General features: G+C 32.4%; 1 protein-coding gene and 8 non-coding genes across 10 annotated transcripts in view; 3 read left to right on the top strand and 6 right to left on the bottom strand.

Annotated features, from left to right (window-relative positions):
• Positions 1–8281: 8281 nt before the first annotated feature.
• Trnas-uga (transfer RNA serine (anticodon UGA)) lies at positions 8282–8363 on the bottom strand. The gene has a single exon. It is a non-coding gene; the product is annotated as a tRNA-Ser (tRNA).
• A 616-nt stretch (positions 8364–8979) lies between these two features.
• Positions 8980–9061, bottom strand: Trnas-uga (transfer RNA serine (anticodon UGA)). The gene has a single exon. It is a non-coding gene; the product is annotated as a tRNA-Ser (tRNA).
• A 1800-nt stretch (positions 9062–10861) lies between these two features.
• Trnas-uga (transfer RNA serine (anticodon UGA)) lies at positions 10862–10943 on the bottom strand. Its single transcript has one exon. It is a non-coding gene; the product is annotated as a tRNA-Ser (tRNA).
• Positions 10944–11348: 405 nt separating this feature from the next.
• On the top strand, positions 11349–11430 carry Trnas-uga (transfer RNA serine (anticodon UGA)). The gene has a single exon. It is a non-coding gene; the product is annotated as a tRNA-Ser (tRNA).
• A 135-nt stretch (positions 11431–11565) lies between these two features.
• Positions 11566–11647, bottom strand: Trnas-cga (transfer RNA serine (anticodon CGA)). The gene has a single exon. It is a non-coding gene; the product is annotated as a tRNA-Ser (tRNA).
• Positions 11648–12391: 744 nt separating this feature from the next.
• On the bottom strand, positions 12392–12473 carry Trnas-uga (transfer RNA serine (anticodon UGA)). The gene has a single exon. It is a non-coding gene; the product is annotated as a tRNA-Ser (tRNA).
• A 1287-nt stretch (positions 12474–13760) lies between these two features.
• On the bottom strand, positions 13761–13842 carry Trnas-uga (transfer RNA serine (anticodon UGA)). The gene has a single exon. It is a non-coding gene; the product is annotated as a tRNA-Ser (tRNA).
• A 434-nt stretch (positions 13843–14276) lies between these two features.
• Trnas-uga (transfer RNA serine (anticodon UGA)) lies at positions 14277–14358 on the top strand. The gene has a single exon. It is a non-coding gene; the product is annotated as a tRNA-Ser (tRNA).
• Positions 14359–15304: 946 nt separating this feature from the next.
• The window catches only part of LOC114330600 (ubiquitin domain-containing protein 1), a 115612-nt gene continuing 105567 nt past the window's right edge, over positions 15305–25349 (top strand). For both annotated transcript variants that reach the window (XM_050656304.1, XM_050656303.1), the window contains exon 1: positions 15305–15512. In XM_050656304.1, the coding sequence (XP_050512261.1) occupies positions 15413–15512 (100 nt within the window). In that variant the 5' untranslated portion in view covers positions 15305–15412. The remainder of the gene's footprint in view (positions 15513–25349) is intronic.

Here is a 25349-nt window from a genome sequence, read left to right as displayed (position 1 = left end):
TCATCAATACAGGGTGTTTTTATATGGCAAAATTTAAGGGTCAATGAAAAAATTCTGCATGAAAAAATAATGACAGGACAGCTTGCTTTATAAACGTATGTTCGCAAATGTTTCGTTTCCGAGATAGGGAGTATTGAAATTTTTTTTACAAAATAAGGAATTTTTCATACAATTTATTTATTGCTCTAAAACCGGTTGAGATATGCAAATGAAATTTGGTGGGTTTTAAGAGGTAGTTTTGTGCATTTTTCGACATATCTATAATTAAGAATTTTATGTTCACCATTGACGCACATACGGGTCATAATTCCTAATTGTATATCAAAAAATGCCCCACCAAATTTCATTTACATATCTTAACCGGTTTTTAGCAATAAATAAATCATCAGTTTGTAAGAAAAATTTCAACACCCCCTATTTGCGGACATACGTTTATAAAACAAACTGCCATTATTTTTTTCATGCTGAGTTTTACCCCTTAAAATTTGTCATACTATTTAAAAACACCCTGTATTGACGAAAAATAAGGCTATTTGTTAAAGTACCTAACTTTTTTATTATCCGACATAATGAATCTAAAAACAAAATGTTAAGAAAACCTGAGGCTACAGGTAGTTGGGTTTTAATTAGATACAGTATTTTATAAATGCTAGAATATTCCACCGGGTCACACGAACTTTGAGAAAAAAATCACAGTTTGATTGGTACACCCGGTATACAATGAAAATTATTTACCTGTCTTGCAACAAAATTACTACAGCGATATTGCTAAAGAATAAGGCTAAACTATATTAAAAAAATCACTTAAATCGGGCAACACATTTAGGACATTTGAGACATCAAAAATAACTAATTTTTAAGGTGGTGCGTTAATTTCTTGGAGAAGTGTAGAAGCGTTCTGGAGATACGTATTAAAAAAACTAATTATAAGGCGCCATCTTCAGAGTTCAAGCTCCCTTAGGAAACACTTTCGACTTTCGCACTAGGTGAATTGGATGAATTGGTAAGTTGTCTTAAAATTATTTGAGGAATCTTCTGTCTTCTTTGTCAGGAGAGTTTCTGGACACCCTGTATATACAAGAAGAAACATTACTAAGACTAACTCCAAATTAACAGTACGTATAATATTTCGCATCTCCCACCTCTAATATGCATCAAGTTGAGATCTGATTCCGTGTAAGAGGGCCCCCCTTCCTCTCATATTCCATCTATCAAACCCGTAGATAAAGGGATTTCGTCTATAAAAATATTTTAGAAGGTTTACATGTCAGCACAAAGAAAGAATCTGGTAGGTTAGTAATCATACGGGGCAAAGATAAATTACAGTGGTTTTTTTCGCTGGAATAATGGTTGGAAACTCGTCTACTAAGTAGGTTATTACGATGACAAGATTTTTCATTCAACACTGGCTGTAAATATTTCAACTAAGGTGTTTTAGAATTTTTTTCGAAAATGTTGTAAATTAAGTAGAGTTGTTTAAAAACCAGTATTGGTGAGAAGTGAGAATGCATTTGTGTGTTGATGTATCTTTAGATTAAAGATAATGTATGGCGTGAATAAAGCATGTATATGTTACAGTTCAAGTTGATTCTCAGTTAGAGTTGACTCCAACTAGTTGGAGTCAACTCCAACTGAAACGAGCAGTAAAAGTTGATTTTAAAAATTTAAATCAACTTTTACTAGTTGGAGTTGACTTTTCCTGGATCGATTCAGTAAATGTTGATTATACGAAAATCTCAAGTGCATTTTTGATGAGTGTGCGTTTCTTTGTTTTGACCGTTTCAACTACTTATTAGTATAGTCTGTAACGTCGCCCCCGTTAGGTAAATTACATATTCTGATTTGATTTTTTGCACAAACTTACTCGAAAGAAATAAATCCTTATAACAAATACACAGGGTGTCACGCGGTACCGCGGTCGAAAAATTGTTTAATAGTTATTTATGTACAGAGGAAGCGAAGCGAGCAACAGACGCGTTCGATAGAGTATTGAGTTAGTGCGTACAAAATTGTATCGTCAATCATAAAAACATTAACACTTACTTACAACTTTGAGGACTTTTTTTTAATTTTAGACGAAATAAAAAATTCGTATGACAGTAATGACAGATGACTTTTGCATGATGGCCGGTTTTGATGTTTAATCGATAGTTATCAATATTGTATACCTACCTAATTACTAAATCTGTAAAGTTTTGATTTATTTTGTATGAATATAATTGCGAAACACTACAGAATTTTACTTTTTGACATAAATTTTATTAATAATAAGATAAATTTTGTGCAATATTTTTAATAATTAAAGTAAATAAATTTTAATTTCACTCAAATAAATAATCGATTGCTGCCATTGACCACTTACATTCAATCTCGGTTAATTTGATTAATAATCGCGGCAGGTAAAGTAACATTCTTCTTTCAATACAACAAAGTGTTATTTTACTGCCGAAAATGAGGGCAAATGAGTACAATAATGAATGATTTTAGTGACGTCGAGTTATTAGCGACTTAAAATTTGAAAAACGCCAAAATAACCATTTTCAAGGTTTAATAACTCGGTTAAAGATAATTATTGTGAAAGTCGAGCGAGCGGCCGTGGAGTAACGGCATAATCGCTGGCCTCATACGCCAGTGCACGTATGACCAAAGACAAACCATTTTCATTTCCAATAATGACACGAGCCGTCTCACCGTGCCTCGGAGAGCACGTTAAGCCGTCGGTCCCCCTGGGCTAGTGTACATCGACACTAGTTACTTGAAACAGGGTTAAAGATGTAATTGGCGCCGTAACTGCCCGAAAGGCAAAAATGCCATACGATATTATATATTATGAAAGTCAGAAACTAAAAAAACTCAAAGATTAAAGCTACCTCTATAAGATCCTGAAGAAATTTTTGTCATTATTTCATTAATAAGATATTATTTTTAATTATCAACAATGAGCGCTAAGCGTGTATTGAGGCGGCCGTCAATGTGAGTGCGAGTGAAATTCACCACTGGACGGCCGGAATGGTGCATCTCTTTAGCACTCACCATTGACGGCCGCCTAATACGCACTTAGCGCTCATTGTTAATAATTAAAGATAACAGCTTAGTAATAAAATAGTGACAAACATTTCTGCTGGATCTTGTAGAGGGGGCTATAAACTTTGATTTTGTCACTTTCTGACTTTCATATTAATGGATTTTAACCGAGTTATTAAGCCTTGAAAATGGCTATTTTCGCATTTTTCAAATTTTAAATCGCGTATAACTCGACAACAATCAATTTTAGAGAAAAATCACAAAATACCTTTTTTTGCTCAGAATAACCCAAATGATCTAAAAAAAATTATTCGAAGTGAAAAAATTATTTTTGTGAATTTGTCCAAAAAAATTGTTTAAACAATTTATCGATCAAGGTACTGCCTGGCACCCAGTAGATTTGTTATAAGGACCTCTTTTTGAGTAAGTTTGTGCAAAAAATTCGAATCGGAGTAATTTACCTAACGGGGGCGACGATACAGTCTAGACTAATTTGAACATATTCAGTAACATTTAATTTCTAGAATCGGCTGTTTGTGTGAATCAGAATCAACTTTTACTAAATGGCATTGGGAAGAGTATACTTTTCCTAGTCGGAGTCTACTTTTACTAGTAAATGTTGAATATAAATCTTCATTTTATATTTATAATCAACTTTTACTGAAACCAGCCGTTAGAGTTGACTCGAACTAGTAAAAGTCAACTCCAACTGGATAATCAACTTGAACTGTAACATATACATATAAATTCTATATTTTTCAGTTTCTTCTGTTTCCAAATTGTATTGAAGTTTGACAATGTTTTTCTTCGATCTCTTGTTAGTTAATACTTTTTCATTTATATTTTCCCTTCTCATGTTCTTAGGTTTTTTCATGCTTTTGCCTATCCCTTAATATTTTTCCAGATATTCTGGGCCATATCCTCAATAATTATTCTCTCGACGGCTATTCAAACGGCTTGGACGTTTGAAGTTTAAATAATAGTTACATTCTATCAAAAAGGAATGAATATGGCGTGTATAAAATATGTAGCTACTGAGTTTTTTAGGGTTAAAAAAGGTAGTTCTAAGGTGGCTCCAAAAAGCCTTTTGAAAGATATTTATAAAGGAAAGACAATGATGATAGTACACCATAACCTGGCGCCATTCGAAGGAGACACCACGTAGATGAAGCAGTGGAAGCAAAACAGGTCCAAGAAGTACCGGATCTCACGTTTGAGGAATTCATGGGGCAGATGGAGGTACCCGTAAAGCAAGACATGGTGTTAGCACTGAAAGAAAAGCAAGATCTACTCGCACTTTTAGATGACTACTCACTGGCCCATACCATTCCGACCAATATTAAAGACGCACAATGATTGGAATCTATCTTTCAAAGGAAGTTTTGGTCGAATTGCAGAACTTCATTGCCAACTTCTGGAAAACTTTGAAACTCCAAGCCCAGATAACACAAAGACATCTTAAAGAAATCTAAAAGATAACTTACTAAAGATGTTTTAGACGTCTTAAAGATGTCTGGTATTTCCGGAAAGATATTTTTACGACGTCTTAAAGATGTCTTTTTTGTCTATTGTTAAGGTGTTTAGAATAACTTTCTTTTTAATTTTTTATGAAATATTTTAAATGAACTTTTAATAAAAATAAGTAGGTTCTAAAAATACGTTTATTGATATTCAAATTTTACATGTACATACTTAAAATATTAAAAACTAATTTTTATGTTAATTTTTTTTATTGATTTTATAGCTGTTTCTGTCAAATGCTCTTCTTATAACCATAACTGAATACCTAGCTCATTGTGCTTCTTTTGCTGTTTTTACTAAATTTGTTGCTTTTAATTCCTCTACAAAAGGTACGAACATTATAAAATTTATAAAATGTAGAATAAGCTTTACCAATAGGGCTTTTCATTCACAGTCATTTGTTTCGAGCTTCTGTCAGGTGCCATATAATATTAAGATATCTACGCCATACGTCTTTGGTTTGTATCATTGGTATATACAATAACGTATGACGTAAATATATTAATATTAGATGGCACATGACAGAAGCTCGAAACAAATGACAATCGATGAAAAGCCCTATTATCAGATTTGCAATTCTGGTATCACAAAACTTGTGTTTGCCTTTTTGTCCCAGCCAATTGTACTTTAAAGCTTGCTCATTCCTAGTAATTAATTTTCCAACTCTTGATACAAAATCATAGGCTTTTGATCCTCCTACTTTAATAAGCTCGGATACCTAAAAAATATATATTTAAGAGCATGTTGTTAAGGTAAGCTGTTGAATTAGGAGACATGCATTTACTCTTGATAACAAAGTTAATTTTTTACTTTAATAATATAACAATCTAAATCTAAACCTACTGCATTATTAAAATCTGTGGAGTCTTCTAAATATCCCTCAAATTAAACCAAATCTTCATCACAAGATATGGGAAATACCACTGAAGTCACTGATGTGAAAAAGCTTTTGTTTGGAGTTTGTCTTTCAGCCAGTTTCAGCTACCAGCTCTTGTCTTAATTGTTTTACTAACCTAACCTAACTTTTAAATTCGTAATTATAACCTATTTTTAAGATAAAATGTCTTAAAGATGATATTTAAAAGATATCTTAAATTTACCGTTTTAAAGATATCTTTTAAAAGTCTCAAGACATTAAGACCATATTTGGTTGTAAATAAGATATCTTAAAGATAAGATGTGTTGTATGGGAGGTGCATCACATTACCTATTCTATCTGATAACAAAATGCACTATCCTTGACCAACGCACCTACCAAGATGTATGGGAAATATTTCCAATTGTTGGCGTCCAACATGCAAAAATTAGCCATTCCAAAGCTAGAAGGCCCTCTAATTGAATTGGAAGATTGTCCGAAATATGGAGAAGAAATCTTTAAAGGTTCCGAAGTCCAGGTGCTAGTACTACTGTTTGATTTCTATACAATTGGGAGTTGTAAAAGTTGCTCCAGTTGCCGATACCAACATCCAGTTCCAATCCGTATAAGGTTCCCCAGGAGGAACCATCCCTTAAGCAGGGAGCAATGTTACACCAAGTACGCATGCTACGCCTGTGATAATATGTTTCGACGTTCGAGCAAGACATTGCGCTGTCTTGATATGTAATTCTATTGAAATCTAGAACTACGACAGAAATATATATAAAAACCAATTTACATTTTAGAGTCAGTCGATAATATAAATTTGTACGACTAAGTAAATCAATGTTATAAATTAATTGTGTTTTTAGTGTTAGTGTTTAGTGGAGCAACAGCTAAATTATTTACAATATGGAAAGATCGGGCAATATAGAGGGAATACTAAAATACTGTGGCCGTGCATTTAGCACAGGATCGCAACCAATTGAGACAGCAAGCTAACAATATTAAATTTAAGGTGTCAACACGCCCCGACAAGGTCTCAAGGAACGAGGAGGATAACATAACATAAAAATCAAACAAAATGCATAGAGTAAGAGTAAGATATATTATACAGTGCTAGCCAAAAGTCCATACCCCCCTCGTATCTTTTGAACGGTTATACCTATAATAGTGAAATTTGGAGGGAGGAAATAAACGGACGTAAGCTTCTTAACTAGTCATGACAGGTGACGTAATAGTGACAGATGACTTTACAGCGCCACTGTGACAGATACTTTTAAATGGTACCTTATGGCAAGTAGGCAAGTGATATACTGAATTCGCTCTATCGAGATTCATTTTGACACTTACGTTAGTAATTTCTTTTTTGGGAAGTTCAGTTGTCAGAAGTTGCTGGAAATTACTACATAACCAACGCACCTGCCCATAGACAATATTATTAATAGTAAACAGACATAAAAATAACATAAACCTTACGCCAATCAATAATTATTTATTTACACCATTATAATGTACCTATTGATAACAAATGAGAAAATTATTTATTGTACAAAATAAAAATAGTTTGTAGAAATAAACTCCACAAAATTTTATGAGATTAGTAGACACTCCCACTATTTCTAATAATTCTTCTTTTTTTTAATGAAAGATTAAGTTAAATTTAGCAGTTAATAGTGTGAGGTAGGAATTTTTGTGTTGAATGTTTCCTATTCCGAATGTGTCAAAGTAAATCTAGGTAGAGCGAATTCAGTATACCTCGTTTTAAAATTAAATATCTATTCAGTCATACTAATTTTTTTTTTAGTTTAAGCTAATTTTGATTAATAAATGAAATAAATATAAAATTGTAGTTTCGCACTTAATTAGGCATTCCAAATCACGTGATATAATATGGCTGCTGGATGGCGAAACTGTCATCCATAGGCGTATCCAATGTTTAAACCACTTCATATTTAATTTGCTATCACAATTTCACAATTTTCGCTACACAATTAACAAAAAAACAAAAGCAAACAGGATATTCTTTACAAATTTGTCAATATTCAATGTAAACATTAGATACGCCATGACCACCCCCCTTAACTATGTCTATGGCCATGTCAGTTTAGCCATCCACCGACCACCACTGACAGTTCATTGGAATCCCTAATTAATAAAAATTCAAAATTCTGCCCATGATTACTTGTCAAAAAGGTTGACGTTGGCGTAAAAACTACTACAAAATTGAAAAACGTCAACTTTTTTGACAAAAAAACCATAGGCGGACATTTGAATTTTTATTAATTAAATGCGAAACTACAATTTAATTTATTCACCAAAATCAAAATCAACGTAAACCCAAAAAAATTAGTATGACTGAATAGGTATTTTGAATACCTTTCAAACGAGGTATCACTTATTGCCATAAGGTCCCATTTAAAATTATCAGTCACAGTGGTTCTGTAACGTCATCTGTCACTATTACGTCACCCGTCATGACTAGTTAAGAAGCTTACGTCCGTTTATTTCCTCCCTCCAAATTTCACTTTCACTATTATAAGAAGTATAACCGTTCAAAAGATACGAGGGGGGTACGGACACTTTTGACTAGACTAGCACTGTATTTAAAAAGCAACACATCGTTTATTCATATTAAGAAAAGTATAAAAAGTATTTCCGAAAACGTATACCTATTAAACAAATTAAATGTCATAGGAATCAAACTATACAGTATCAAACAGTACATATATCTGTAACTGCTTTCTGCTCTCAGTCATTATTAATTAAAGAAAAAATAAAAGTATACGTTTCAAAATGTTTAAAGAATATTCTTAACAATTTTTAAGAACTACAATATTAAAAAAATTAACACAAAGTAAAATAAAAACAAAAAAGGCACGCTGCGGACAGGATTCGAACCTGTGCGGGCAGAGCCCAATGGATTTCAAGTCCATCTCCTTAACCACTCGGACACCGCAGCTTGTCTATTCTCGATTTATAATACACAATTTACAGGACAGTAATTAATTTTATTTTTTTATAAAAATATACACTAACGACTTAACTTTATTAACTTCATTAATAATGTTATCTTATTATATACTAAGGGCCGGTTGTTCGAACGCTAATCAACATTGATCACTATCAAATACTAAATTTCTGTCACAACTGTCAATGTCAACTTTGGTTGGGTTGCCGAAAACATAATTATTAATGACAATTATGAAATTAGTTAATGAATTATGTTAATAATTGTTATGTTAATTGACTAACTAATCTCATAATTATAATTAACTATGTTTTCAGCAACCTAACCAAAGTTGACATTGACAGTTGTGACACTAATTAAATATTTGATAGTGATCAATGTTGATTATCGTTCGAACAACCGGCCCTAATTTTATCAATAAATACGTAGTTAACTATTGGAACTGGTAATATTCAGGTATTTAGGTATACTGCATCAATAAGATAGGGAAATACATTATGTACTAAAAATGATATAAAAATGCCAATTTAACATCTATTAGACTTATAACTTGTCTTGTAGATGTAGAAAGCAGGAACAGAAAAGAGTATTTGAAAGTAAAAATTTACGCTGCGGACAGGATTCGAACCTGTGCGGGCAAAGCCCAATGGATTTCAAGTCCATCTCCTTAACCACTCGGACACCGCAGCTCGCTTTTAAGCTTCCAAAATATATATCGTGTTCTCTTTCTATATCCATCTCTCTCTCTTTTGCCAAAAACTATTTTTCAACAGCTTTCGCTTTCAACGAAGTTTTTCTCCTTTATGATTCTCTATTCTCTCCAATGACAAACATCGAAGCACCCCTGTGTGAGTACCTACATTTAGAGCAAACAGTTCTAATAGGTAGATACCTACCTAAACCAAACCATTTGCTAAATCCTAAATGACTTAAATGAGGCCCCTAGGGCACAATAAGGTGACAACGGGTATTTTAGAACACTTTGAGAGACAATTTTTGAGAAAACTATGTTCAAAGTTCTAGACAAATTTAAAAATCTAGGTAGGTACTAAGTAGTGTAAGTGTACCTAGCATGTTTTCAATGACATGTCATTTTTGATCATGTTATTGTTAGATTGTTAGTTTATGTAGAAAGTTTGAAGCCACCATATTTTCTATGTGTTTGGGCAGTGGCGGCTCGTGGCCTTGGAGACAGGGTCGGCAAGGTTTTTTTGTCTCCTCTATAGGTATACCATCAAACTAAAAGGCTTAAATCATCATAGGAGATTTTGTTGTTTTTTCATAGGAGATTTTGTTGTTTTTTGTTTTTTTTTATTTGATCTACTTTGAATGATATCATTCTCTCTTGTTTCATGGTGTTTCGACAATACGTGTTGATTCTTTTGAGACAAGATAAATCCCGTTTATTTGAGGCAGAAATTGGTGGTAATAAGAAAATTGATGAACAGTTTGTTGTAATGAATTGCAGTACTTACTACATAGAATTATACATACATATTTTGTAACTTATCCCACCTTCTGCATGAAAATATTTGGATCGGCATAATTTTTAAGTACCTAACTTGTAATAATAAATATCTTGGAAATTCTTTGGCAAAGGGAACTTTTAAATTTTGAATCGTAAAAGAGGTCAAAAATTTGCAAATCTTCAAAAAATTCGAAAAAACGAGTATCTATTTGCATATAATAGTAGGTATCCAAAATTTCAAGATATACATATTACCTACTCGATTTTCGAGATATGTATCATGTCGGTGTCTTTTTTGGGATGGTTCGGAAATATCAAGCGAATCCAAAACGTCACTGCGTATATATTGGAAACTACTATCATTACGGAAATCTCTGAGATTTTGCACCAGCTTTCGTATTCTATTTTTGGAATTAATAATGTCAGTTAACTGATTTTGAACAACAATGAATATCTTGGGCCAACTCTGTCTTAAAAATATTTAAAAGAATATTAAAAGAGTAATCATTTAATAAAGTTCTCAAACCGATTGCTTCACGGATAGAGGTATCGCTGCTATCAAAATCGTCGCCTTCGATAATAAAATCAAAAACTTTCAAAAGCTGTTCACGAAAATCTGCTACAGATCAGTGGCGGCTCGTGATTTTTACAATAGGGGAGGCTATACCTAACTAAAATATCTAGACAAATTTGCACTAGCAAAAAAATGCGCCAAAAAATGTAATTTAAGGCCCCATCTTTTGACCATTTTTTATTTACATTTCATAATATCATCCTAATTAATAATTTCATGATATCATCATTTTAAAAATAGTTGCTAAAAAAAATAAAAGGAACCATGCTCAGTACGCCACTGCTATCTCTATAGCATCAGATAGATCAGATATCTTGTTTTATATTGCGTTTATATTTAGGTCATTACCTATTGAACGTCTTTTATTTTCAGCTTCTTGTTGATTTTTTTCTGTAGCAGTTCTAGATAAAAAAGTTGAATTTACACAAAAATAAAAACAAAATTTTCCGCTGCGGACAGGATTCGAACCTGTGCGGGCAGAGCCCAATGGATTTCAAGTCCATCTCCTTAACCACTCGGACACCGCAGCTTGCTGTCAAGCTTTCAAAATTAATATCGCGATCTCTTTCTCATATATCTCTCTTTCTCCATCTTTCGCTCAAGTTTCAATGAGGAGGAATAATTTTATTAATGGCATGGTATGGTTCTTATTCCCTGTTGCACTCCACCATATAAACGCAGTATTCGAACTCATAGTTTGCCTCATTTGCAGCGATATTAGCGATACATATATTCGATTCGTCAACAGGTTAGTTACTAGAGCTTTTTGCTCTAAATCTGCTCACATAACTATGCTTGTCACTATTGTCATTGTCATAGGAAAGAACGATAAAGGAAAGTTTCATTGAAAGCTGTTGAAAAATAACTTTCCGGCGAAAGAGAGAGGTGGACATAGAAAGAGAACACGATATATATTTTGATAGGTTGACAGTAAGCTGCGGTGTCCGAGTGGTTAAGGAGATGGACTTGAAATCCATTGGGCTCTGCCCGCACAGGTTCGAATCCTGTCCGCAGCGGAATTTTTTTAACAATATTCGAATTACAACGAAATACACGAATTAAAATTTTTTAACATTTTCAAATACGTACTCCATTTTCGTCAAAACTTGTTTTTACTAGGTTTACTACAGTCCTTATTAACAAAAAAGTTACGCTGCGGACAGGATTCGAACCTGTGCGGGCATAGCCCATTTGATTTCGAGTCAAACTCCTTAACCACTCGGACACCACAGCTTGCTTTGGAGCTTTCCAAATTGATATCGCGTTCTTTCTTATATATTTTTTTCTTTCTTATATGTATATTTTTATATTTATTTTTTATTTATATTACATAGCTGGTATTCTCTTTCTCCATCTCTCACCCTAGTTAGTTTAATCAACGAATATTATTGTATAGACGCATCTATATACAGTGTGACAAAGCCAAATGGAATAAGCTCATTATTTCGTAAATAAGCGATTTTGGAAAAAAAATCACGAAACAGGTCGATTTTTATTTTTAAATTACGATTTTTTGGCATATATATCATACTAATGTCGTCATCCATCTGAGCGTGATGGCGCAATCGATGATTTTTTCAAACGAAAACAGAGATCGTGTGCAAGCTCATTTGAAAGGTTATTCAATTCTCTATTGTTTTTGGTGGCACGATTTTTTTTTTCATAAAGAAATAGTGGCACATCAGAGAAAGAAGTAAGGTCACTCCTTCGGTCCTTGTCTAGGTATACTGATATTTACTCAATTGGCCAAGTATAATTTTGTAAAGGCACGTACCTATGCATTATGTTGGTGGATACGTTGGCGATCCTCTCGGTGCCGTCGGTGCAACGGTGCGCGATACGTTTGCATGCGACAAACGCATGCCGTATCGATTGGAGCAGTTGCACGGAACGCGGAGCACCAACATAATGGATACGTGCCTTTACAGTCCAAAGATAAATATGTAATCTTTATAAACTATAAATAAACAAAAACCTCGCTGCGGACAGGATTCGAACCTGTGCGGGCAAAGCCCAATGGATTTCAAGTCCATCTTCTTAACCACTCGGACACCGCAGCTTTGTATTAGGACACGTTCACATGACAATCGCACAACGCGCGTTTTGATAATCGCGCGTTAAGAGCGTGTCATGTGAACGTGCCCTTACAACATACCTAATAGAATGTGACATTCTAATTTTTTTTATTATCTCCTGTATTATGTATGTACTTAATTTTGGGAATAATCCAAAATATACCTATGCATTTTAATCTGATTGTGTCTGCAACGACAATTAATAGTATAGATAGACACTTTTTAATTCAGTATTAATTGAGGGGGCCAAACGTAAAAGGGTTTAAGTGCAGTTTTGATAGTTCTGAGATAAATCAGCTTCAAAGTTGTTTGAGTTTCATAAATTCTAGGAGTCATTAAATTAAATAAGTCTAGTGTACAATGTACTATAAAATGATAAAAATATAAGGGTATATTAGTACCTACTCTTACTATATCCTTCCTTTTTTTCAATTATTAAAAAAATATACTTAATCGGTACATGTGGCGTTGATAAATGTTACTGGTAAAACGGTTTAAGTGCAGATATTAATACATATTACTAATCCTTTTTGTCCCAGCTGTTATCCACAGTGTAACTACTACTGGCACGTTGCATAATACATAATTAGTCTTCAAAATTGGTCACAAATCTAATATTTATTTACTTGAAATTAATCCTGTATTAACATGCGTGTACACATTACATAATACTAAAAATAGTTTTGGGGTAAAATGGTTCAAGCGCACTTAAACCTGTTTATTACTATCTGTTTTTAGAGAATACTAAAAATAGTTTTGTGGTAAAACGGTTCAAGCGTACGGTTAAATCTGTTTACTACCAAAGCAAACTGCAATTGTTTTCAGTGAACCAAATATAATGGCGATGTATGGCGACTGTAGGGCGAAATATGCTTAAATCGGTTTACCACCAATGAGTTCAAATAGATAATCATTTAAGTATGCGAATCTGTACTTAGTGTAAAATTTTAAAAAAGTGCACTAAACCCTTTTACTTCTAACCCCCTGAATTATATTAGAATAGTAATGGTATTTTAATAATTTGTATTAATATTAAATATCAACATGTAGGTATCTGGCTAAATAACTAAATGCTAAAGCCACAAAATAAAAAAGATCTGAAATTCTGGTTAATTCCCTTTAAAGATAGTAAATAATATTAAAATTATTTAAGAAAATTGCTTCGGAACAAAATTCCAAAATTTTAGATAAACATTTGAACAGTAATAAAGAGGCATGGGAGTTGGGAGGATAGAGCCAGAGGATATTTGGGCAAAAAAAACAAAAATTGACGCTGCGGACAGGATTCGAACCTGTGCGGGCAGAGCCCAATGGATTTCAAGTCCATCTCCTTAACCACTCGGACACCGCAGCAGATGTTTACGGATCTCAACATAAACAACCCGTGTCATAATGTCACTTTTAATTTTTAATGATTTATAACTGTAAATTTAATGTGTCAGACAGTGTTTATATCTATCTAAAAGGTAAAATGCAATCATATCAGTAAAATGTAAAATATTTTAATTACATATTACTAACTTTATCCAGAAATGCAGACAACCATGTAACAGAATCATACAACTGGGTTGCATAACGTGTGGCGCACAGTATATTTATCTAAAAACCTTTCAAATTTAACAACACAATTTTCATCCTGTATGTTTGTAAATATCAATACAATAGAATACAATGATAATCATGGATCTTTTTGTTTTTATTGAAGATAAATTTTATCTCTATGAGATTAGAATAAATCCTCGCATCCAATTTTGTTAAGATATATCATTAAAATCATTTATAGTATAGCTGCGGTGTCCGAGTGGTTAAGGAGATGGACTTGAAATCCATTGGGCTCTGCCCGCACAGGTTCGAATCCTGTCCGCAGCGTATCTTTTTTTGTTTTTATTTTAATAATTATTAATTATAAAATAAGTGGAAGGTAATAAAAAAGTAGAATAGATTTTAAAAAATATCACAGTCACAAAAAAAACTTGTTTGGCACATTATAACTTATAAATCGTTCTCAAAATACAAATTTTGTGTGTTTTGTATCTATAGGTGGAAATCAAGACATCAAAATTAACAAATTATCTATTTAGTAAAATTCTGGTTTAAGTTCCTTAAGACAATAAATAAATTAAATGACACCAGAAAATATCTTCCGGACAATATAATTCATGTTTTTACAATAAAACGGAATATAATATCAAAAATTGCAATCTTATATCATATCCGCACTTTCCAATTTAAATCAGATACTCTTGTTTAATTATTATAATTTAAAGTATCTTCAACATTTCAATTTTAAATTTGTTTGACCTCTTATAGATCAATGATTTCTCTCTTAAACTTTTTATTGATATTACCAGGCATTAATTTCTGGTTTATTGGAGTTTACAGTCATTTATAATAGTTTTTCTATATTTATTTTCCAAGTTCTAATAATTGTTTCATATTTGATTAATGATTAATTAATTTTATTGTAGCATTATTGCTAAATACAGCCTACAGCCATAATTTTTTTCTAAAGAAAATCCTATTATTATTCTTAATAGTAGGCAACACACTATGCATCCCATATAATTATTATTACTGATGGCAGTCAATTAAACTAAAGTACTATATAAGAAATTTTACTTCGATAAATGATAATTAAATTAAACTTTCTTATCATCAAGTCATTTAGCTTGACCTATTATAAGATTAATTAAAATATACTTATCATAAGTGAGCAGGTATTAAAATATCTGTTGGTATTCCTGTTGATGGAATTGACAATTGACAGCAAATTGACAGTATATTGATGTTTGATGTTAATGTCAAGCACGTCGCACGTCACAATTTTGTCATTTGTTGAAAGGCCGTGAGTGTATGATGGGTGGAAAATGTTCGTGATTGTTTACGAAAAAACAACATTTATTAAAAGCAATGAAATGACTTTATGTACGAAATTATCGCAATGGGAGGTTGCATAGGTATAACGCGTAGTAGAAGTGGTGCTATCGACGATTCATCAGGGTCAATAAGCCGACCCAACTCAGGTAGTTTAATAACCTTTACAGACCTTTTCTAATGATTATACCTAACAGGAACAAACCATATTAAACTTGTTTTAAAAAAGTACGACTGTCTCAAAGCCAACTTTTAAAGTTAGTAAAAGTGAAAGCTTTTCTATAAATATTTTTCCTTTAAACAAATTTTGTGAAAGTTTATATTTTAAGGGTTGATTTTAAAAATAACCCCTTTTCCACCATAGTTATTTAATTATTCAATATCATGACCAATAAGTATATTTCATGATAAATATGAAAACAATTTCCTGTGTAATTCATTATTTGTTTTTGGTGATAAACTTATTATTGTTTTCTTTCTATTTTCTGAGTTGATGATTTGATTGTACTTGTTTATGATTTTTTAAAAAGAATTATTATTCGAATAGGTAACTTGGAATGGTTTTGTAGAATCCATGCAATTTGTGATTTGAGTTGTTTTAAAACAGGTCTGATGTAGTCATATAGTAATTAAATAATGAGATAGATCATTATTTATATGTGTGAAAAGGAAAATCCCATTCTATTATCTATAATGTTTGAAAGTATTGTTATAATTGCATTATATACACTGACAGATAAAAATATTGCATATTTTATTTTGACTCTGATTTTGAAGTACAGTAGAGCATCGATTATCCGAACTAATTGGGGCACATGGGTGTTCGGAAAACCGATTTGTTTGGATAATCGAACTATATTGATATAGTCATACATATTTATCCACAAGTGAATAAAAGCCATATTTAAATACCTACATATTTATTTATATTTTGATAATGACAAAATAGTAATTAAACAAAAAAGTGCAGTCTTTACAACAACATGTTTTTGGATACAATATTGAAGAAAATTAAAAATATTTTAAGCGTTAATTACTAACACTTGCTCGGTTGTCGAGTGCGGAGTCAGAAGTTTGGATAACCGGTTGTTCGGTTGGTTGTTCAATAATCGACGCTCTACTGTACCTATATTTTTTTCCTTTTGAAAAGTTTTGTATTTTTTATTGCTAAATAAGTTGTGCTGAACAATTCTACGTATATTCAGTAACAAGTAACTTTCATATTGAAGAGTACAACAAATTTGTAGAAATATTAATGAAGTAGTCTGATTTTGAATATAACATTTAATTAGAAAGAAACAATAATGACAATAGACACTTTTTTACCTCAACATTATAACAATTAAGTACTTAGTATTTCCTACTCTAGCTCTAGTGGTAGCCAGCATCCTTCTAGGTATGCCTTGCAGAATTTTTGAATGGTTTCTTGCTGAAGTCGATTGAATTCCTCCTGTACAGCAATTCTTAATTCTGCAATTCAGTTGCGAGCTGGAATTCTTGCTTGTATATGTTGTTTTAGGATGTCCCATAGATGTTCTATGGGATTTACATCGGGACTCATTGCTGGCCAGTCTAAAGCCTCAATACCAATACCAACATTTATTTATTTATTTATTTACTAAGGGATGTCCCCATTTATACAAATAACAAAAATAAAGTATCCTAACCATAACACAAATACTAAACTAAGTATTAAATAATTATTAAATATTGTTAAACAAATGATTATAATTTAAGAAAATAAAATTTTCTGAAAATATTATTAAAATGAAAATCTCTGACAATTAAAATCAAATGAAATGAAGACTCAAGATATTGTAGATAATGTTCCTGTGGCATGTGCACATATATTACTATGTATTAGCATAAACTTATCATACCCAATGAAGCCTGCATAAGGAAAAACATGCTCTTTGAAGATGTTGCGTATGTACCAATCAGAATTCATTCAAATAGTAACCACAATAAGCTCCGTATGACTCTCACAACTAATGCCACCCCATACAATAATGGAAACGCCACCAAAGCTAACATTTTGTACAAGACTACATTGGAAACATTCCCCAGACCGTCTATATGCTTGACTACATCCATCTGGCTTCTACAATTGTATCCTTATTGGTAGGAGAGTGAAATTATGTCAAAGTGTCACGAGGGCAAAAATTCGATAATAATTTTAGAGATCTGTTCAAAATAATAAAACTGTTCAAAACCAAAATTTTATTGTAATTTATTTATGTAAGTACAAATTAGTACAATTAAACACACAGTTGTTATAAATATTTGACGGTTGAAAGTCATCACTTTTATAATTTTTAAAACATTAATTGTCATTAATGTCACTGAATGTATTTTTTCGTAGCAACGAAGGCATCTGACGTAATATGCTTGACGACAGGATATTATCAAAAATTATCAATTTAATTTTTATTTCTGTAGCTTTCTATTGGTCAGAATCTCCTAGGAATGAAATAATTAATATTATTCAATCATCAATCCAATAATAAATTTATTTCCACCATTAATGTGGAAGTGCCCAATTTCTTATACTTAGTATTCTTCAACTTTGATCACTTTGGCGATTCATTTCTGACAGTCTTCTTTGGTAATAATATTCTTTTTTAATTACCTCCATTAACTTCTTAGCATTTTTTGCGAAATGTATTTGCACGCCTTATACTTGGTTTTAATTGTCCCCAAAATACTTCTATAGAATTGAAAACAAAAATAGGGGGGAAAGTCTCAATATAGTTTGGATTTTCAGCAATACTTTCTAGATAAATGATAAAAATTTATTTATTTATTTATTTTCAATTGGCTGCTGCCCAACAGGAGATATTCCATGTGTGTTAATAATTAAAAATACAATAAAATAGTAATAATAATACAAATGATGCAAGTATTTGCTGAGTACATAATTAAATGGAAAAATAATTAAAGGATAAAAACCATAGGTTGAATGACATTAATCAAAGCCCAGAAGCATTTATTTAAAAATATTTAAATGGAAAATCAACTAATAGATTAAGAAGCAAACAAAAATAGTGGAAAATACATGTTAAATCCTCCCCCCATAGAGTCGTCTATTTTATTGAAAGTTTTTCTTAACTTCCTTTATCTGTTGCAGTTTGTTATCAATATAACAATATGTTTGACAGAGATAGACACCTCGACACCTATGGGTATAAGAGGTTTTCGATTATACGTATAAGAGGTACGTATGTATTGACAGAGATTATGTATTGACAGAGAAAAAATAACACAGTGGGAGCTACACCCAGTGGTGAGCACAAGCACCCTTATTTCCAAATTTCTGACTTTTATACAAAAGAGTAACTTCTATCTAGTTCGTGGCAGTGGACATATCTAGAGGATCCAACCTTTTTAGTCTTTGAAGCAGTGATGTTGTCAGGCGATCGTGTGCAAGTGGATTTGGATGAGGCGATAGTTTCTTCAAGTATAGTTTATACACTGTGTGACGGTTGCTTCTTTAACAATTCCAACTCAAAATAAAAATTTGATATTATTGGTTTTGAAGATTAACTTAACCCATTCGCTGCCTATTGAAGAGGATGGAACTCGGCTAGGAGCCATTCTGTTGAACGACACCTGACAAGTAACTATATCACTCACTGGTGCATGAACGACACCTGTCTGAAGTAACCATATCACGCGCTGGTGCGTGATGGGCAGTGAATGGGTTGTCTAACAATGGAAATTTCGTAGTTACAGTGGAAGTGATAAATGTTATTGATCTCGTGAGAATCATAAAAAATGGCAAAAATCACGCAACATTTATTTATTTAACACAATTACAGAAACTACTTCATTTGCGGCAAAATGCAAATATTGTGTTTGAAAGCTGCATTCTTCACTTTTAAATCACATTTTGATTTTTATTAATAGGACACTTTATCAAAAGATATCGAATTTTTAACGGTCAAAATCTCAAACTCGCTGGTTGCTTTAAGTGTTGTTTCTGAGAGAATGGTTCATTCTACACAAAAAATTGTATTAGTTCTTTTTGTTCAAAATTATCTAAAGTTACATTTCCCTGTTTAAAACAAGTAATTGGACTTCGCAAGTCCTAGGTTTTCACCCAAAGTAATCGAAAGTAGAACTGGAAGTCGATATTTAAACGCTTCGTGTATACAACTTTGTGCCGATTGATAAACGATTTTACTAATTTTGAGTCATTTTTACTAAACTTTGGGTCATCATTGTTTAAACAGAAATAACTTCAAAACCGAAACTAAAGATTCAAAACTCAACTTTTCGGCTAAAACTCGACTATAACGGCACTTCTGGTTAGAACTACTTTTCTGGAAATGATATAAAAACCAAAATTTTACATTTTTTGTTCTCATCGTGCTAAGGCACCTCGAATGTAATATCTCTTATACTATTTCAGTGACTTTAAAACAGTACTTACAGTTGCAACTCTAAAACCGGAAGTCCGATGTCAAATTTCTCATTTTTAATCCCGTCCTTGGGTTATAAGCTTTAATTCGACACCTCATTTGTCATTCTATCTGTATTAATAATGGAGGAGAAAGACAGACGGGCAGACAGCCATGAAACCGGAAGTATATATTTGTTCTCTTGTTGCGAAGTCGTGCCAAATAATATATCACTTGTACTATTCCGGTGACTTTAAAACAGTACTTCTAGTCGCATTTCTAAAACCGGAAGTCCTAGGTCAAGTTTCTCACATTTATACCATCCTTGGATTCTAAGCTTTCTTTCGACACCTCAATTTGTCATTCTGCCTGGTATAGTGGAGGACTTATATTCGCGGTCGGACGGACAGACTGACAGACAGCCTAGGTCAAATTTCTCACCTTTAGTACCATCCTTGGATTATAAGCTTTCATTTGACATCTCATTTGTCATTCTACCTGGTAAAATGACGGAGGAGTTATATTCTCTGTCGGACGGACAGACGGACAAACATCCTAGGTCAAATTTCTCACCGTTATTACCATCTTTGGATTATAAGCTTTTATTTGACACCTCATTTGTCATTCTACCTGATACAATGACGTAGGAGATATATTCGCGGTCGAACAGATCGACAGACAGCCTAGGTAATATTTCTCACCTTTAGTATCATCCTTGGATTATAAGCTTTCATTTGATATCTCATTTGTCATTCTACCTAGTCTAAGGACGGAGGCGTTATATTCGCGGTCAGACAGACCGACGGACAGACAGCCTAGGTAATATTCCTCATCTTTAGTACCATCCTTGGATTATAAGCTTTCATTTGACACCTCATTTGTCATTCTACCTGCTACAATGACGTAGGAGTTATATTCGCGGTCGGACAGACAGACGGACAGACAGCCTAGGTCAAATTTCTTACCTTTATTACCATCTTTGGAGATTATAAGCTTTCATTTGACACCTCATTTGTCATTCTACCTGATACAATGACGTAGGAGTTATATTCGCGGTCAGACAGACAGACAGCCTAGGTAAAATTTCTCACCTTTAGTAACATCCTTGGATTATAAGCTTTCATTTGACACCTCATTTGTCATTCTAGCTGGTATAGGGACGGACGAGTTATATTCGCGGTCGGACAGACCGACGGTCAGACCGCCTAGGTAAAATTTCTCACCTTAAGTACCATCCTTGGATTATAAGCTTTCATTTGACACCTCATTTGTCATTCTAGCTGGTATATTGACGGAGGAGTTGTGATTATAGACGAACGTGGATAATTCAAAGTTTTCACATTTTTTCAAAATTGGGTGAAAACAACAATTATTTTTTCTATAGCATACAGATTCTTGGTAAATCGATGTTCCCCCACTTCGAGCGGGGATTTTAGGGGGAAGCTTCAGGCAGGACTGAACTTTTTTGCTTCTTTTTTTGTGGTCCCTAAATTGACGTTCTTAGCAAAATTCCGCTTGTTCGTATGATTTTTAGAGGTTCAGTAGCATTTTTGTCTCTGACGACAGTACTATTAGGGCAGTCAATGAGGGTATTTGGCTCCGAATTCCATCCTACTACATCGATTTACTTCGATATTTTCACAGTAAGTAGGGAATAGCTCAAGAAACAAAGTCTACTCTATGCCGATGTGCGCTTTTATCTTGGGGGTGGTTACCACCCCTTCTCGGGGGTGAAAAATGTTTTGGTTAAAATAGCCACGGAAAAGGCTAGAGAACCTTATTTTAAGTAAAAACTGTTCTATGATTATTTTTTGAAAACTCAATACTTTTTGAGTTATTCATGGTTGAAAATTGGCCATTTTCATTGAAATTGAAAAGTGACACCTGTTCGGACGGATTTTTGCGAATACCTTAAAAACTATGCATCTAACAAAAAAGACTATATAAAATATTTCTGTAGGTTATAAAAAAACAAAGAGATTGGTTCCTTCATAAATCTTCTAGTTAAAATACAAAGAGGGATATGGTAGGTAAGAAGAGTTTGTTTTTTTGCTGCATGCTCAAATCGGTGTATTCAACTTGAAATAACAGAGAAACTTTCGATTTTAGGTGTATAATGATACTAATATAATAACTTTTGTAGTGCTTGAAAATACCTTTAAAATGAGCAATACTAATTGTCGATTACATGCAAACTAAGTGAGATATTCTGCAAAAAAGTTAATGACTAATGTGTTTTAAGAAGAAATGAGAGGTATATTTAACCCCTCATCCATCAGAATTTAAATACATCGTTTTCCTTCTACAATACTTTTTATTATAGTGTTATTTCTATGTTCAAAAAGTTACTATGATGTAACTCGAAAAAGATAAGAGATACGAAAAAAAGATACCACACAAAAATGTAGGGCTTTTTCAGATAAAAATTTCCTTTTTATTTTTCATTATTGTATCTCTTATCATTTTCAAGTTACATGGAGAAAAAGGAAGATTTTTAAGAAAATTTAAAAATGCGCTCTATAATTTGATCTTTTTTTTCAAAATCCATTCATTTTAAACCCGTCCAACTTTTTGAACATAGAAATAACACTATAATAAAAGGTATTGTAGAAGGAAAACTATGCATTTACATTTTGGTGGATGGGGGTTAAAATTACTTCTCATTTTTTCTTAAAATACATTATAAAAATGTATACCATTTTTATTCAGTTGCAATGGAGAACAGTGCCTACGTTCCTTCCGATGAAGGCTCCAATAAGAGCCGAAAATCGCGATTCAAGGGACTGGACTGCACTCCGTATTCTAATTGAAAAGTGAGATTGTTTTGCCTTCGCATTGCAACTGAATAAAAATGGTATACATTTTTATTTTATAGTCGTATTACTCCGTAGAGTAACTAGGTGCATTTTTCCGTTGGAACTTTACCAGCTGCAGACGGGGGATTTGAATTGCATAGTGTAGAATTCCTTCCCTCTCGTCTTCACTGCAGCATCCATTTGACTTGCAAATTGTCGAAGTCTTGGAGGTGTCACCAGGAAAGTGTACCAATAAGTTTTCAATTTAAAAATCTTATAGTAATATTTTTAATATTTTCAATATTAATAATTTACTATTAGGATTGAAAACTACTTCGTCTAAAATACATTAGTTATCTATTTTGTTTGCAGCATATCTCGCTTAGGTTTAATATAATGGACCTTTAATATAGCTCATTTTAAAGGTCTTTTCAAGCACTACAAAAGGTATTAGTAGCATTATACACCTAAAATCGACCGTTTCTATGTTATTTCAAGTTGAATACACCAATTTGAGAATGTACCAAAAAACAAACTATTTTCACATACCTTATCTCGTTTTGTATTATAACTAGTAGATTTTTGAAGTCAAGTGTCTCTTTGTTTTTTTTATAACCTACAAAAATGTTTAATATAGTTTTTTTAGTTAGACGCATAGTTTTTAAGGTATTCGCAAAAAACCGTTCGAAAAGGTATTATGTATGTTTCAATGAAAATTACCAATTTTCAACCACGAATAACTCAAAAAGTATTGGGTTTTCAAAAAAAAACAGAACAGTTTTTACTTAGAATTAGGTTCTCTAACGAATTCCGTGATAATTTTCATCAAAAAATTTTCCACCCTGAGAAGGGGTGGGAACCACCCCCCAAGATAAAAGCACACACATCGGCATAGGGTAGACTTTGAATTAGGAGATAAGTAGAGGCTAGGTCCAAAATTTCATTAACCCTTAAACGCCCAACCTTTTTTAGGTTCCATGTACGCCCAAGGGTGGGTAAAAAATGTCCACCTCGAAAATAGCTAATATATTTATTGAGAGTTGTTGGAAATGGATTAAACTTAAGAATCTTATGCTTAATAAACACAGCATCTTCTAAAATATTAATTTAAACAATTTACAAACCTTACAACAAAATTACAATGTACTTCAAAATTAACATACCAGTAAAAGTCAGTAATTCAGATTTTTCGATTTCCTCCACGTTCTTCCTTTCAACCTCCTCATTGGCGGATAACTGTGTCGATTATGTAATTGTACGTCGATTATTATATGGATTATGTTCCTACCAACGAGAAATTATATAGAAACCTTTATTAACAAGTATTACCAAGGATGTACTTTTTATGCCCACACATACTTAACACAAGATATTACTTTTATTTTCAAGAATATCGGTTGAACCAAATTAACATTCGATAAAGGGCTGTCTTTTTAACAATAAATAATTTTTTAAAAATTTTTAAACACGTAATAAATATGTTATAAGGGAATACACATTAGGTGGGCATTTTTTACCTACCCTTGGGCGTTTAAGGGTTAAAATCCATGCAGTAGGATAGAATTCCCAGGTAATATCCTCTTCTTGCTCCCATTGACTGGCGTATATTTCTTTTACTGCTATTTTATTTTAACTCTCTTTACGTCACTCATAAGATAGAAATACTTAGTCATTTTATTTCAAATCCACAATATTTACATACATAAATCACATTAAATATTTCAAAATTGAATTATATTCTATTGAATAAATCACATGTTTAGTAAATAATATGCTACTGGCATTTACTAGATAAGGCGAACAAATTAAGAAGCTGCATCTCTGAGTTCTATTTTTACTTTTTGGTGATAACTGATAGCGTAATAAAGTTGGTTATAGTTTTCGTGTTAGATCTGATTAAATAATTAGGTTTTAACTTTAAACACGCCTATTAAATGTAATTAAGCGGTTGCAAAGTTTTTTTCCTATTAACGAGATTTCTTGGAAATCATTATGAAGTAATAGTGTGGATTTTCTAAAAATTCCGTATTAGATCGTAATATGAAGTATCTAATTCTTTTGGAGGAAAGAGTTTATTGTAGGTATTGTATTTGTGAATAATGGTGTTTAGTCCAGGGCGCATCTGTTTTGAGATGGACGTTGAGAGGTGACTCAAATTTTTTTGCAGAAATTGCTTGAAAATAACTCATATAATAATATCTGAGTTATCCTCCCACTCAAAATGGTCCGGAACATTGTTTAAATAATCAAAATGTCAAAATATGAAGGAAAAATTCGATTTTTTTATTGGTCTTTTGATTATAACTTTAAAAGTATTCATTTCCGAGAAAAGTTCTACTGCCATAAAAGTTGCGTAATTAAATTTCCTACAATATAGAATTGGTTGAAAATTTAAAAAATAGTCACCCTAGTTGCAAAATAGCAATAATTGCGAAAAAAACATACATAAACAAGTATTCGCATTTTACGTTTTTCAACCATTTATACTAAACTTAGGGCCTTCATATTTCACGCAGAAAATCTTTATGATACAATAAAACAATACTGTAAATTTCATTAAGACTATTTTAATAGATTTTGCAAAATAAATTTTGCCATCCAGCTTTCGCAAAAAAAATTCATTTTTTCAAAATGTTACAGAACTGAAAATAAAGCAGATAGCAAGTTGAATTTTTTTTTGCTTATAGAAGTGTACTGTACCTTTCATTTGCAATTTTCAAAATTAAAATCGATTAATTACCACGGCGTCAGAAAATTTTTGAAATAAACAATAACTTTTGGTGCTACGCGC

The sequence above is a fragment of the Diabrotica virgifera genome, chromosome 7 (genome assembly GCF_917563875.1).
Source record: "Diabrotica virgifera virgifera chromosome 7, PGI_DIABVI_V3a".
Lineage (NCBI taxonomy): Eukaryota > Metazoa > Arthropoda > Insecta > Coleoptera > Chrysomelidae > Diabrotica > Diabrotica virgifera.
The sequence above is the reverse complement of the archived record's forward strand: the minus strand, read 5'-3'. Positions and strand labels throughout refer to the sequence as shown.